Source organism: Anabas testudineus, chromosome 24 (genome assembly GCF_900324465.2).
Source record: "Anabas testudineus chromosome 24, fAnaTes1.2, whole genome shotgun sequence".
NCBI classification, from domain to species: domain Eukaryota; kingdom Metazoa; phylum Chordata; class Actinopteri; order Anabantiformes; family Anabantidae; genus Anabas; species Anabas testudineus.
Window position 1 is genome coordinate 4,063,681 of NC_046632.1, and position 14,619 is coordinate 4,078,299.

General features: G+C 42.8%; 2 protein-coding genes across 2 annotated transcripts; one reads left to right on the plus strand and one right to left on the minus strand.

Annotated features, from left to right (window-relative positions):
* The first annotated feature begins 100 nt into the window (after positions 1–100).
* hnrnpub (heterogeneous nuclear ribonucleoprotein Ub) lies at positions 101–9,354 on the plus strand. Its single transcript, XM_026341054.1, has 14 exons — positions 101–560; positions 1,988–2,102; positions 3,830–3,909; positions 4,006–4,145; positions 4,309–4,408; positions 5,087–5,199; positions 5,330–5,593; positions 5,762–5,881; positions 5,973–6,101; positions 6,204–6,372; positions 6,494–6,775; positions 8,238–8,509; positions 8,601–8,738; positions 9,095–9,354. The coding sequence occupies exons 1-14, from the start codon at positions 101–103 to the stop codon at positions 9,143–9,145; spliced, it is 2,433 nt and encodes an 810-aa protein (XP_026196839.1). The 3' UTR covers positions 9,146–9,354.
* Positions 9,355–12,404: 3,050 nt separating this feature from the next.
* On the minus strand, positions 12,405–14,619 carry lft1 (lefty1). The gene is made up of 4 exons (XM_026341654.1): positions 14,090–14,619; positions 13,618–13,864; positions 13,242–13,481; positions 12,405–12,883 (listed from the first exon to the last, which is right to left on the minus strand). The coding sequence occupies exons 1-4, from the start codon at positions 14,352–14,354 to the stop codon at positions 12,559–12,561; spliced, it is 1,077 nt and encodes a 358-aa protein (XP_026197439.1). The 5' UTR covers positions 14,355–14,619; the 3' UTR covers positions 12,405–12,558.

Genomic DNA, 14,619 nt, shown 5'->3' on the forward strand with positions numbered 1-14,619 from the left:
CTAAAAAAAAAACAAAAAACAACCATTAACAACGGGCGTCCGGGAATTTGTCGTCGCATCGGTGAAGTTATTTCCTAAATTTTGTCGTCAAACCGTCACAATGAGCTCAATTAACGTTAAAAAGCTGAAAGTCAACGAGCTGAAGGACGAGCTGAAGAAGCGTAATCTTTCGGACAAGGGGCTGAAGGCCGAGCTGATGGACCGCCTGCAGGCCGCGCTAGACGAGGAGGCCATTGCCGGAGACTCCCCGCTGGAACAAGAAGCCGCGGCGGAAGAAGGTTTTGGCCCGGCCGCCGACCAGGAAGGTATGGGAGAGGAGGAAGAGGGCGAGGGCCCGGTTGAGGAAAGCATGGAGGCCAACGAGGATCAAGACGAGCCGCAAAATGGGGGCGACGGCGGCGATGGCGTTGCCGAGGACGAGGAGATGGGTGAGGGGGAAGAGGAAGGTGACGGTGACGGTGAGGAGGACGACGAGATGGATCCCATGCTCAAGGGAGATGTGGACGACATGGAGAAAATAGACACAGAGGATGGTGAGCCCGGGGACCAGGCTGCTGAGGGTGAGTCAAACGAATCCGTTTTTTTTTTTTTAATGTGACTGGCTGGATGGACTGTGGCTGGGTGTCGGTTTTTGCTACAGCGCTAATGGCACCGCGGGGAAGAGCCGGCTGGGAATGACTACATCCGAGTACGTTACCATACGACAGGGCGTCCATGTTGAGCTAGGTAGCGTGACCTCGCTAGGCTAATCAGTGTTAGCCACAAACTGAAACCGTTAGCCGGACGACTAGCGCTAAGGTTAGCATCGGTCACCACGGTGGTTAGCTAACGTTAATCATTCTTTGACGTGAAGCATCGATAGTACAGTCAACATAATTAACGTTATTTTATAAGCGAGGTCGTTAACTGCAATTTTAAGCAACTAAAGGAGAAATTCGCTACCAGTTTCCCTTCAGCTTAGGTTGTCCTTTCCCTTCGCTTGGTTAGCGTGTTAGCTTGTCAGCTAGCTAACGTCATTTTCTTTGTGTCTGGTGTAGTGCTAGGTAGCTGCTCTTCAGCTTAGCTAGTTCACTGGTTCCCATATTCATATGAAATATGGCGTTAGGGTGGAAATGCGTAACAAAATCACCATCTTTCCGGCTTTGAAAATGATCAGACGTCGTCTAACGTGATGCACTTTTTAAAAGAAGAAAATTAAAAGAAAATGCTTGAAACGAGTAACGTTAATGCAGTGATCGTATGCTGTCGTCCCTCAAATGGCGAATTGGCGGTTCGAAAAGAAATAAACCGGTTTTTAAAGTGTGTCTGACTTCACATGGATCAGGGGAACACCTGAACTAGCTAAGCAAAGCTGTTTGCGGAGATCGGTGCAGACGATGAACTGCTTGCCTCGTTAACACGTGGTTAGTTTGTTAGTCCGTGGTTTGAGTGGTCATCATGTTGGATCAACAAGAAATGCGTTTTACAACAAGTAGTCACATGAGTATTGTAGGGTTGAGATGGGGGGAGGTGGGTTAGTACACGTCTAAGTAGGATTCCCCATTACCTGATGCATGATACATTTGTCCCACACACCAGTAGAGTTGACCTCTGTATTGAAATAGACCTTTACAACTGCATTTTATTAAAACAGTATATTACAGGCCCTTTATTGCAGGGTTAATTTCCCTTTACTTTGCAGAGACTTGTTTTCCCAGCCCCCATTACAGAAGTGTACCCAGCAAACACTGTTCACAATGTTCATTTGGACCAGCTTACATTGTAATTATTATCTGGTCGTTAGGAGCTGTTACAATTTATGACATGATTGTATTGTTTAAGTGTCATCATGAGGTGTTACCTCTTAGTTACCTTTAATATTTCTGATAATGGTCGACACAATGTCACTAATGAACGGGCTTTGTGGGCCAGAACCCACAGCCAGTCCGACCTTTTTTCTCACACAAAAAGGAGCACCTCATTCTATATCTTTGTTCTATTTTCAAAGGAGATGCGGACAAAGACACGAATGCTGATCAGAAGAATAAGAAGGGTGTTAAGAGACGCCGGGAGGAACATGGAAGGGGCTACTTTGAATTTATTGAAGAAAACAAATACAGCTGGTAAGGATGGGACAGAGCAAAAATGGCCTTCAGCATTCCTGAAGCGCCATCCATAGCTTTGTTAAACTGTATTGGCTTTAAGTGCCAATGCACATATAACTAGCCAGAGGAAAACCCTCATCTTTAAGTATATTGATTAATAACCTCACTTTCACACATGTTTTGAGGGTCACCCCTGTCTACTTAAGAGCCTTACCATTTACCTTTTACAGTGCCCACTCATATTGTGTCTTTACTGGACTGCATTCTGTACCAGAAGTGCATCTATCAAGTCTCTGAATTTTCACATCTGTTCCTCATGCCACTTATTGTATTGGAGAGCCTGTTGTGTCCTCAAGGTGAATCGAGGCTGCTCAAAGAGTACCCAGAGGAAAGTAGCAGATGGTCACTTTTGAATGGAGGGTGGGTGGGGAGGCATAGCTGAGAGGTGTGGGAGGAGGGGTCCACTGTTGCAGGGTAGCACACAAGGACATAGTAAAATTCCCCGAAAGTGTTTGGAACGTCTACAAGGAGGAGCTTGCTATCGACGGTCCATCGTTTTTCTTCGCTATGGTGTTTTTTGTTTTTTCTCCGTTTTATTTATTTATTTTATTTTACTATATTTATTTCACTGGTTGTAAAACGTCAAAATGTACTTTCATGTCGTGTGTATGTGTATATGTTCTCATAGTGTGGATGTGTGCTTGCAAGGCTCTTTTCCTATCCCTTCTCAAGTGAAATCATGCATGGTGTGCATGGGTGAGTGGATGTGTGGGCATACATGTACCTACTTCTTGGTCGGTGTTTTGTTTTCATTGCGCTGTTGACGCACTACAAATCAGTGGGCAGAAATGGAATAATTTTTGTGGACATTTCGGAAGTCTGGAATACTTCAGATGTCCAGAGTGCCAGGAATACCATAATATTGCAGTAATCAGTATTTCGCTCACTCATGGGCTGCACTGACCTCATGCTCCAGATCCACCATACATCTCTCCCACTGCAGCCATTTGTACAACACTTGAGGCTGCCGAGGACACATATGATGGCACATGTCTCTGGATTTTGGACTGCTGCAGATGAGAATGGGACAGTAAACTCCAGATCTGTTTGTTCCTACCAAATAATTGCTCCACTGAGCTTGGGTTTCTCAGTGAAACATTTAAATATTCTTGGAACAGTTTCTTGACTGTAACAGATTTAGGAGCCTAATCTAAAGCTACAGAGTTGGTAAGTTTCTGTAGCGCTACCTCGAGTTCTCATTCCAAGTAGCAAAGCACACTGACAACTTGTACTGCATAGTTACAAAGCACAATGAATAGACTGTCACACATGCAAAGTTACAGTAACACTACCACCAGTGCTGTTAGTGACTTCACAGTAATCGCAGAGAACATAAACACACTTATCAATAAGTGGGGAGGTCATTTACTTTACCACAATAACCAATGACTAGCCTTGCATGCTAAGGCAAGTGGAAGTGGTTTCTTTGTGTATATTTCACATTTTAGATTTCGCTGGATACCACAAGGTAAGTGTTGTCTGCCAAAGCCCACTATACAGCTGATTTTCCAAAAAGCTTGGAGGCTCGCTTGCTCACTTATGTTTTGTATTGTTTCCCCTAGTTTGTCTCTCCACTTCTCTTCCCCCAGTATTTTTCAGGAAGTGGTTCCCAAGGCAACTATATGTTCCATGCAGCTGCACAGATACATGAATCCTCTAATGTAATGAATGGTGTCTCTTTTCAGGGCCTCATTTAAGTCTCCTGTGCCACCTCTGGAAGAAGAAGATGAGGAATTTGATGACACAAAAGTCTGCCTTGACACCTGTGAGTTTTCTATTATGGCTGTGTTTGCAAAGATTTGTCCGAGAAGTCAGGCATCTCAGTTCACTTGTAAATGTATTTGATTCTTTTGTGCTCCAGACAACTGCGACCTTCACTTTAAGGTGTCACGGGACCGTTACAGTGCCTCATCTCTCACAATGGAAAGTTTTGCTTACCTCTGGTCCGGAGGCAAGGCCACCTATGGCGTGAACAGTGGAAAAGCTTGCTTTGAGATGAAGGTATCAGAACGTTTACATAAATAAACGGGCTTTTCCAGCTCACTTGCTCTGTTATTTACATCCTTTTTATATGTTAAGATCAACTTTAAAGTGTTTAATGTTGAAGGACAGCTAAATGGTGAAGTAATCTACTCAATGCATAAACTTTATATTCTGTGAACAGATTACAGAGAAAATTCCTGTGAAGCACATTTCCAGCAAGAACATGGAGATCCATGATGTGCAGATTGGCTGGTCCCTCGCTACCGGCACGCTGCTCCTGGGTCAGTGTCTTTGTACTTATCTCTGTGCAAGTTCTACTCTTGACTGTGTCCTTTAGACATTTACTATCTATGGAATGTCCAACAGTAACTTTTGATTTAGCTGTAGTTATGATTTATTCTGCTATATACTTGGTATATGTTGATGGACAGAAAACCGTTACAGGATGTCGGTTTTTGTTCCCTGTAAGGTGTTAAATGTGTGTTATTACCTGTATCATACATCACCGTCTAACCCCACGCTACAATTTACTATAATTCACACAAGCAGAACACTTTAAAACTCAGGGAATCACTTAGTATTTAGTCTTCATTGCATTCAATGAATGTCTACAAGAAATTGAAACTTCTATTAAAAAGAGGACAACATTCTACTTAAGTGTATGTATTTGCATAAAGGTTGGCCAAATAAGATGCACTGACACTGCAGTGGTGCTTAATGAATGGCAGTCTGTCCATAGAGCTCCCTCTGGTGGTTCGTAAGCACAATGACAGTAGTTAATATAAAATGGCTCCATCTGAGCCTGCACCATAGTAATGGTGGCTGGCCAGGTGCCAACATAGATCATTCACACAGCAATTAGAGCCAGTGTCTGAGACATGTCTTAATTCATAAATATCATGTAATGTATTTGCTGTCGCAATGAATTTGTGAATCAATTGTCCTGCATTCATGTTTAGGTGAGGAGGAGCATTCTTATGCCTACTCTGGGAAGGGCAAGAAGACCACAAACTGTGTGACAGAGGACTTTGGAGAAACTTATGAGGAGAATGATGTCATCTGCTGCCTCATTGTAAGAACCTCAGGATGATGTGCCACTAAATTTATCAGTCCTTACAGTAGAAGTGCCTGAAACTGAGATGGTGATTAAAATACCTCAGGTGTCTTGTTTTATGACAAATTACTTTTCTCTTTCTTTGTAGGACTTTGAAGGCGATGAGGTGGTGATGTCATTCTCTAAAAATGACGGGGAGCCGGCTGTTGCTTTCCGGGTCAACAAGGACACTTTGAACGGCCAGGCCCTTTTCCCCCATGTCATCTGTCACAACTGTGCTGTGGAGTTTAACTTTGGCCAGATGGAAACTCCATATTTCCCTCAGCCCCAGGGCTACACCTTCCTGCAGCAGATTCCTGTCAGTGAGCGAGTCCGTGGGCTCAAAGGACCACAGACCAAGGCTGACTGTGAGGTGAGAATCAGTGCTGTAGATAAAGTTATTTTAGTCAGGCAGAACAAAATATCTATTATTCATATCTGTCTAAAGAAAGGGAAAAAAAAGCATTTCATGATGGCTTCTTTGGTTTGTTGGTTTTGAGACTTGGATGCTGATGCTTTCCTTACCTTTTTTATGTCACAGATCATTGTGATGGTGGGTCTACCTGGTTCAGGGAAGACTACATGGGTAAAAAACCATGTCCAGGAGAACCCAGGGAAGTACTACATTCTGGGCAGTGACACCATTGTAGACAAGATGATGGTTAGTAGTAATATCAGTCCTGTATGCTGTACACAGTGTGGTGTGTGTTTTGTTTTAGTCTTTTAATGTCTTTTAATCTCCTTTAATACAGATTAACAGCCTGAAACGGCAGTCAAAGGACATCACAAAACTGACTGCAATTTCTCAGCGTGCACCACTCTTCTTGGGCAAGTTCATTGAGATTGCTGCTCGTAAGAAAAGAAATTACATCCTGGATCATGTACGTGTTTTGTGAGCAATCTAAACCTTCCATTTTTCTAATAAGATACAGATATGACTGTAAAGATCACAGTATAATTGAGCATGTCTTTCCTTTCTCCAGACTAACCTGTCTGCCCCAGGCCAGAAGAGGAAGATGTGTTTGTTCGCAGGCTTCCAGCGTAAGGCTGTGGTGGTCTGCCCCTCTGATGACGATTTTAAGCAGAGGGTCCAGAAAAAGGTTGAGAGCGATGGCAAAGAAGTGCCTGAGCATGCTGTACTCAAAATGAAAGGTAAAGGCGTATAGGACTCAGACAATGAGAAACTCTACATCAATTATTTAATTGATTGTCCTGTTAGACACAGATATTTGTCATTTTGTGCCTCTGATCATGTCAAATTTGTTCATTACAGGTTTCTACTCTCTGCCTGAGGAGGGCGAGAGCTTCAACGAGATCCTCTTTGCCGAGCTGCAGAAAGAGGAGGCTGCCAAGCTGCTGGAACAATACAAGGAGGAAAGTAAGACTGCACTGCCTGCTGAGAAGAAACCCAACCAGGGAAGCACAACACCAAAAAGAGGTGGAGGTCCCCGTGGTGGGGGGCGGGGAGCCAAGAATCAGTTTGGCCGTGGCAGCGGACCTGGACAGAGAGGCGGCGGCCGTGGAGGGTTCCAGAGCAGGGGCAACTTTAGAGGAGGTAAGATTGATGTTAATGCCATTCAATTAAAAAAAAAAAAAAATATATATGTATATATATATATATATATATATATATATATATATATATATATATATATATATATATATATATATATATATATATATATATATATATATATATATATATATATATATATATATATTTATTTCCTTGGACCACCTTTAGCATGGATTACAGTACGCATTCGCCATGGCAACATTTCAGTGTGCTTCTGCAATGGCACATTTATTCGCCCAGAAGTGCATTAATTTTTTACCAACTGGACTCTGGTGGCCAATTTATGTGTGATAATTATGTGTCATGCTCCCTGAACCACTTTATCACAATTTGGAATATGCCCGTGCCCTCAGGAAAGAAAAAATCCATTGATTGCAATTTACAAACAATTGTATCCATCACAAACAATTCAAATTGATCAGACCTCTATGCATAAATATAAATCATTCTTCAATAAACATCTATTAGTAATTGTCGGTCCTCTGCATCAGTCTCTTGGTATGGCTGCTAATTCAGGTTAATCATTTTCAATTGAGAAAACTCTTTTGCAATTGTGTTGCACAACTGAGACAGTTGAACTAATGGAGCAAACAAGGGAGCATGGCATTCTTTAGGTTAGTTTAATATGTGAAAAACGGCAGTTTACAGGTTCAAAATGGCCAAAAAGAACTTTCACTCGAGACATTGTGAGGAAACTTAAAATGTCATCATTATTAAAATCATTACTCCCTTCACCAAGCAGCACAAACTAACTCTAACAAGGACAGAAAAGATTGGGAGACTCTGATCCACTGTGTAAGAAGACAAATATCTGAGAGTGTGTAGTCTAAGACAAAGACGCCTCTAAATAGTACACGTCAAACAACAGTGAGAGCATCAACAGTGAAGAGGAGACTTCAGGATACTGAACCTAATGGAAGAGTGTCCAAGAAACAGTCGTATCTCTGACTGGCCATTAAAAACAAGAGAACAGACATTGGACACTGGAAGAGGTTGTCTTCGGACATCTGTGAGACACAGAACAAATGAAAATATGCTTAGTACTTTAAGTCAAGCATGGTGGATGCAGCGTGATGGTCTGGTTGGTTTGGAGCTGGTAAAATAGGAGATTTGAAAAGGACCTTGAGGAAGGACAGCTATCAAAATAGAGACAATAGGCAGAATTCCTAAGGTGTGCCAGGCTGTAATTGCTGTTTTGATGAAGGAAACATTTGAAGAACACAGTTATCATTTCCATCAAAATCATTGCTTCTAACTCTGACGATGTCAGCACGTCCTCTTCTTTCGCTATATTTGTGCCTATTCAGACAAATTTCATGTGTGTTTTCCATGAAGACAATAAGATATCTAAGTGATTACAAACTTTGTAGATTATATTATCATTTTTATTTAATTATTTTTTTAAGCAATTAAAAATGTATTTGTTTTGATCTGTCTGCAGCTCCTGGTCCTCGAGGTGGCTTCAACCGTCCACCTCGTGGCTTCCTGCCTCCCCCCGCCTTCAGAGGAGGATTCCCCAACCGTGGAAACTTCAACCGGGGTGGCGGGCCCATTCCCAGCCTCGGCGGATCCCCCAGAGGTGGACCAATGAGGGGCAACATGGGACCCAGAGGAGGACCTATGAACAGGGGCGGCCCAGTGAACAGAGGGAACATGAACAGAGGCGGTGGGGGCAACATGAATCGTGGTGGAAACAGGGGACATCCCAGCCAGGTGGGTTTAATAATGACTCTTCAGTACATACCATATTAATGCTGCTGGATATTAAAGAAACCTACTTTATTGACCTTTTTTCTGTCTTCAGTTTCAGCAGAGAGGTGGCAATCGTGGCAACTTTGGCAACAAGAACGGAAACTTTGGCAACAACAGGAACAGCGGCAACTTTGGAAACCGAAACGGCATGGACAAGGCCCAAGCCTTCAATCAGAGCTGGCAGCAAGGGGTCAGTATTTCTACTGAATGTCTCTGCCTGTCTGATGCTTCAGACAGATTATCAGTACAGAAATAATTTATTACTTTAATCATTTATCTATGTTTCCCGATCCTACTTCAGCTTTTTGTCAAAGCTTATAAATCAAATGTTCAGCAACTTCCAAATTCTTTGATAACTGCACTATTATGAAACAATAAATAACTTTTAATTCATTGCAGATCTCAAACAAAGGGATATTGATCATAACGGTGTATAGACATTGGTGCAGACTGCCTTGAACGTAGCCAGGGAGAGTCTTTTGTTGCCAAACATGGTCAGTAGTACTATGAAGTATAAATCTTGTATCTATTGTGTTTACTGTGCAGTTCTGGAACCAGAAGCCATGGAGCCAGCAGTATCAGCCCGGATATTATTAAGACACTTGTTCTAACGGACTGGTGGTCGACACGGAGACCCACCACTAGCCACGGAACATCCTCCTCTCCGCTGTGTTTTGTTTTGTTTTTTTGTTCCTTTCCTAGAACTCAATTTTTAATCATCTAAAACCCACCAACTGACAACCAAACTCAAATGATATGGAGCAACAAAATTCCATCATCAGGGGAGGCCAGACCAGGCAACCTGAGGTTTATCGGTTTATCTGTATCTGCATACACACACATGTGGGTTCAGTCTCATTCTGTGATCTGCTAAATTCTTTTTTTTTTTTTTTTTTTTTTTGTATATTTCATTACCTTTTTCACCACTTTTAAATGACATGCTTTTAAAAAGAAACTGTTTGTAATATCAGGAACCAGAAGATTTTTTTGTTTTGTTTAGTTTTTGTTTTTTTTTCCTCCCAGGGTTGTGCATTTTATCTGTGCTGTGATTATTAATTTTTGTTAGCTTTTTATTACAAATTGTAAATATTTGTTTTTGCATAGTTTGTATGAGAGGTTTAAGAAATGGTAATGATTGAAAGAAACCTGGGCTTCTTGGCGAGAAGCACGGTAGCTGATTATATTGTTAGACTGTACATGTCAATAGAGTCCACTGTCGAGCAGTTTAAGTGAAGCAGCAGATAAATTACAGCAAGTTTTTGTCTTTTGTTCACTCTATCAAACTGTAACCTAAGCTCCATAGACCCCCAATAAACAACTCGTTGGCTTTTTTACATTGCTCCTGGCTTATGACTTTTGATTTAGTTCAAAGGTGTGTAAAAGACCTTTGAATGGGCGATGGCCTCGTTCGCTGCTTCAAACAGTTCGGACATCAGCCCCACTACAAGTCCCAGTTCACACCTCATTAGTCAAATAGTCCCTCAGAGTGTCCTGTCTTTTGATGTCCTTTCCAGACTTTTAGCTATTCTAATGTGTTGTTTTGAAATCATGTTTGGCCAAGCCATTGTAAGGATCTAAGGAAGCCATTTTTAGTGCTACATTCTGCCTTTTTAATTGATTGATGTTTTCTTTTTAACTTATATTGTTCAAATTAGGGCACTACGCTTGATTCTCAGGAAGAGTGATGCTCCTAGATTGTCTAACGGTTCCTTTAGTGCAGTAGACTTCTGAAAACCAGCTAGCACTGATTACGGCCCATACAAACCAGACCATTTTACTACTTTAGCATGTTTTGTTTTCTTTTAATACCACAATTTAATTAAAATTGCCAGTGAAGTGGTTGGGAGCAGGCAAAGTTGCTCATCTTCACCAGCAAACCTACAAGGGCTACACAGTGTCACAGCACATCCACAAAACCGACAACGGGTCCAGACTACAGGATGGTTGCACAGAAGTCTGAGAGTAGGGGTTTTTGTTTTGTTTTTGTTTTTTTGGTGGGGTGGGGTGGGGTTGGGGAGGGATCTCAAATCACTCCAGAGTTGATGTTGGTGACCGTGTGGCCCAGCAATAATGGCAGCTCCTTCCCGTTGAAATGGCTCCTAATGTTCCCCCACTGCATCACCTGGCGGAGGACAACATCACAGCTGGAGAACAAACCGTTAAAGAGTAGATCAAACTAAACCCGCTGGTGTGTGCCCATGTTGATGTTTTAATACAAACGTGTAAATACTATCTCAGCCATGCACGAATGTTCCTTAATTAACTGACTTTGAGTACTAACTGTATTGTGATGATGACAGTGTTAGTTTGCCAGAGTACTGCTGTGTGATGAATTTGTCAGTTCTATTTAAATGTCTGGAGAGTTTGTGCCCTCCTGTTTCATTGTACTGGATCCATAAATCGAGCAGAATGCAAGCTTCGGGTTTACAGCATAATCTATAATACGACAGACACTATATTTTTATCGCTTTTCCGTTGCAGGTTGTATATCAGGTCTTTTATTAATAAACCAACAGCGCTAAAGCTTTGAGACTTTTTGGAGATTTGTTGTCTTTTTTATCTGAGAGTTTTTGATATTTGTGTTGAGGAAATTTGGGATTGTATTTTTTTTTTTTTTTCTTTTGCAATTTGTCTCAACTCTATTAAAGTTAAAGAAGCTGGTATAGAGTGACTCTGTGGTTTGTTGTCTGCTCACCCTTCCAACTGTAAACTTTATCTGTCTGGTAGTTTAATGTTGGAAAAGACTTGATGCAAGGATTTACAAATCATTTCTAAACCAAGAAGACTCCATGTCAAATGATGAGGAATTAGTTTTTTAGATGTCCATATGCTGATTTTAAACAAGACTGGTAAAGTAGATCAAGGTGCAATGCTAATGCCATAAATCTCACAGCTAGTGGTGTTAATTAATTGGCAACATGTCAGTTCTATCATGCAAAGAACCATTCACGAACAGTGTTGTTAACTTGTTAACCCAGCTTCTTTTTTAGCATCTAGCAACAGTGCATTTTGTCTATATGTGCTATTTTCTGTGCAATATAGGTTTTAAATCACTTTATTTACATTTGGACATTAGCTTTTCTTCACAGCACCACCTGTGTTTCTTTTATCCTCACGCCTCCTGGTGCTGCTGCAGTTGTATGATGGAAATGCGCTGCCCTCCCAGACAGGCAGCGTGTTTGCCTCCATCAGCGGCATATTAATGAATGACAAGACCCCCCACTTAGACAGTAAACAGCGCATTAGGTAGTGTCCCTGATTGCCAACGTTTGGCCTGGTCTAAGCCCGATGTAAACGCACAGAGAGCTCATCCTTAATGTGAATTGAGTCCACGTTCCTCCGTGTGTGCCTGATTTAAGTCCTTCCCACTGTAAATAAAGCATTACAGGAATGCATGACTGGCATTGTCAATGACAGCGGGCCCTCGGTGCAACAAGTGTTATAAGTCATTAGGCAAATTATTTGCTCTGCGCTACAATTTCCTATAAGTGTAAATAAAGAGGTGAAAGAGAAGGCAGCCAGCTGTATGTGGCTGCATGTGAATGTCATCATGAATGTGAATGGGGCCAGACGGGACGTGCCTGACGGCATGCAGGGAAACCAACGAGGGCCCAGAGACATAGTTTTTTATGTGAAACAAAATAGTTTATTTTCCAAACATAAACTCATTCATATTATGTACAGCTCGAGAATATAACACATCAGACAGCGTTCGAACGGTCGCTGCAGCTTCAATGCAGCTCATTCGAATTTGAATAAAAAAAAAAAAAAAGATATACAAATTTACAAATATATAAAAGTGCTCGTGGAAGGAGAGTGACTTTAGTGGCAGCTGGACTTCCTGTCCTGTGTGAAACTCCTAATAAATGTCCATTTAAATAGAAAGTACTAGACGTGCTGTTTAAAACCATTAAATACATCAACACCCCAATGATGAAACAGTCGAGTAGTCCTATAATACTTCCCCACAGTCTGTGATTACAGGATTACTTTCACTGTTTTCCATGGCTTCATACTATAGAGACGTTGTCCATGGTGCATGCACACCTCTCCACAATCATGTTGGGGAATTCAGCCACTTCTATCTCAGTGTAGTCCCCCTTCTTCACAAGGTACATGATGGGTAAGGGGGCACTCTCAGACACTGTGCACCTCCTCTCCCCGTAGCCGTAGTTACGCTTGGGCTGCTTGCAGCCTCCGGTGCACCTGAAGGCCTGGTAGCCCGCTGGCTCGATAATCCAGTACTGCGTCCAGGTGAGCGCGCGGAAGTTGATGAAGTACTGCTCCCTGCAGCAGGTGTCTTTGTTCTGGTTGACGTCACAGTCGCCACGAGAGCTAAGGAGGAAAACGATGAGGAGATGTTAGATGGCAGTGCTGACAAGTGCATGTAAAGGGCTTGGGGGGAAAGGCTTGACTGGAGGTGCACCTGGTTACACCATCCAGGGGTCCCAGATTGTGTTGGTGCACCCCTGTCTGCTATCCAGTTAACTATTATCTTATAATATTTGTTTTAATGTCTGGTTTGTAGCTAAATCAACATAAAAATGAATCTGTTCAAACACATTAACATGAATAAAGTGATGTTAACCCCCCCCCCCCTCCGCTCCACTAATGAATGCACATGCTGACAGAGGATATGAGCTAATTATCACACTGACACAATATCCTGCAAATCAAACGCCCGCGCCCTTACCCGTATTCTTCGAGGTTGAGTGTGTAGAGGATGAGCTCGGGCTTCCCCAAGGTGTTGTCCGTCTGCTCCTGGGTGGTAAAGCGCACACTCTTGGCAATCTCTGCCGCGTAGCTGCCGGGTCTCTCGCCCTCGATCCACACCTCCAGGTGCATAGGTGTCTTCTGCTGGGTCTTGGACCAATAATGCACCGCCTGGGTCACATCAAAGCTCTTCCAGCCGGTCTCGTGAATGGGGATCAACCTGTGAACATGAGAGATAAGAACAATTAATTAAAAGGCAGATCCACTTGATGTTTCCTATAGAGGGATACAATTGAATTATGACAGTGTTAACACACTGAGGCCGCTCTTTATTGGATTTCCTTGTGATCCCTTACCGTGAATCGACCAGCGATGTTCGGTTGGACCCGTTGGGCAGCACCTCCACCCAGTAGATGCTGACTCGGGCGTTGTTGACGGGCCGATGGTTCTTCCTTTCCACGGCGAAACGCTTGAGGTAGGACGCCCGCTGATAGAGCTTCAGCTCCGCCATGGTCACCTCGCTGTTATCCGGGATCCTCGCCTCCATGTCGAACACCATCCGATGCCGAGTGGTGTCAGAGTACACATACTCTCCAGAAATATCTAAAACACAAAAGTAATTCAGGCATTTTTAGTATTTTTTCCACTTGAGAAGCTTACGATTACTGTTTTCTGAAGGGAGTCTGGTGCGTAAAATAGCCTCCAAAACAGCATTATCGCAATTACGCACAGAGATAACAGCTACTGTTACCAGTGTCAAATCTATGCAGATGTTAATTCCCGTAAATTACATGTTATATTTATTTAAAAACGTGAAAAGATCCTTACCTGCGTTACCAGGGATTCCCCTCAGGATGCCCGCCAGACTGGGCAGAGATCTGCGTCTTCTGCTGTGGTGCATCTTCAGCATGGACAAGTACTTATTTCGAATATGCGCCGGAATAACCAGGTTCTCCAAATCCCTCTTATGGATGTTTGGAATTTCATCCAAGCCCAGTTTCCTCAGCAGCGCGTCCTTCATATCCTGATGCGTAAAAGCGGCGGCGAGACCGAGCAGAGCGGCGCACAGGACACAAGCGCGGAGGAAATCCATGAGTCCAGACCTCAGTGCGATAAGCGGCAGCACAAGTAGCACAAGTCACTCAGAGATAGACAGTGTCCCTCTGACACTCATCCGGCCCCTTATATTGCTGCGGCCCTCCCAGTCGTTCGCACTTTGTCGATGGGGGCAGGGCCCCTTATCAGAACAAAGGTGCGACAATACATTCCCATCCTAAACAGGATATCTAAGTGGCCATACTTCAAACAGCAACAATTACACTCGAGTGCCATCCGTATTGTGGAGGTGTAATTTCACA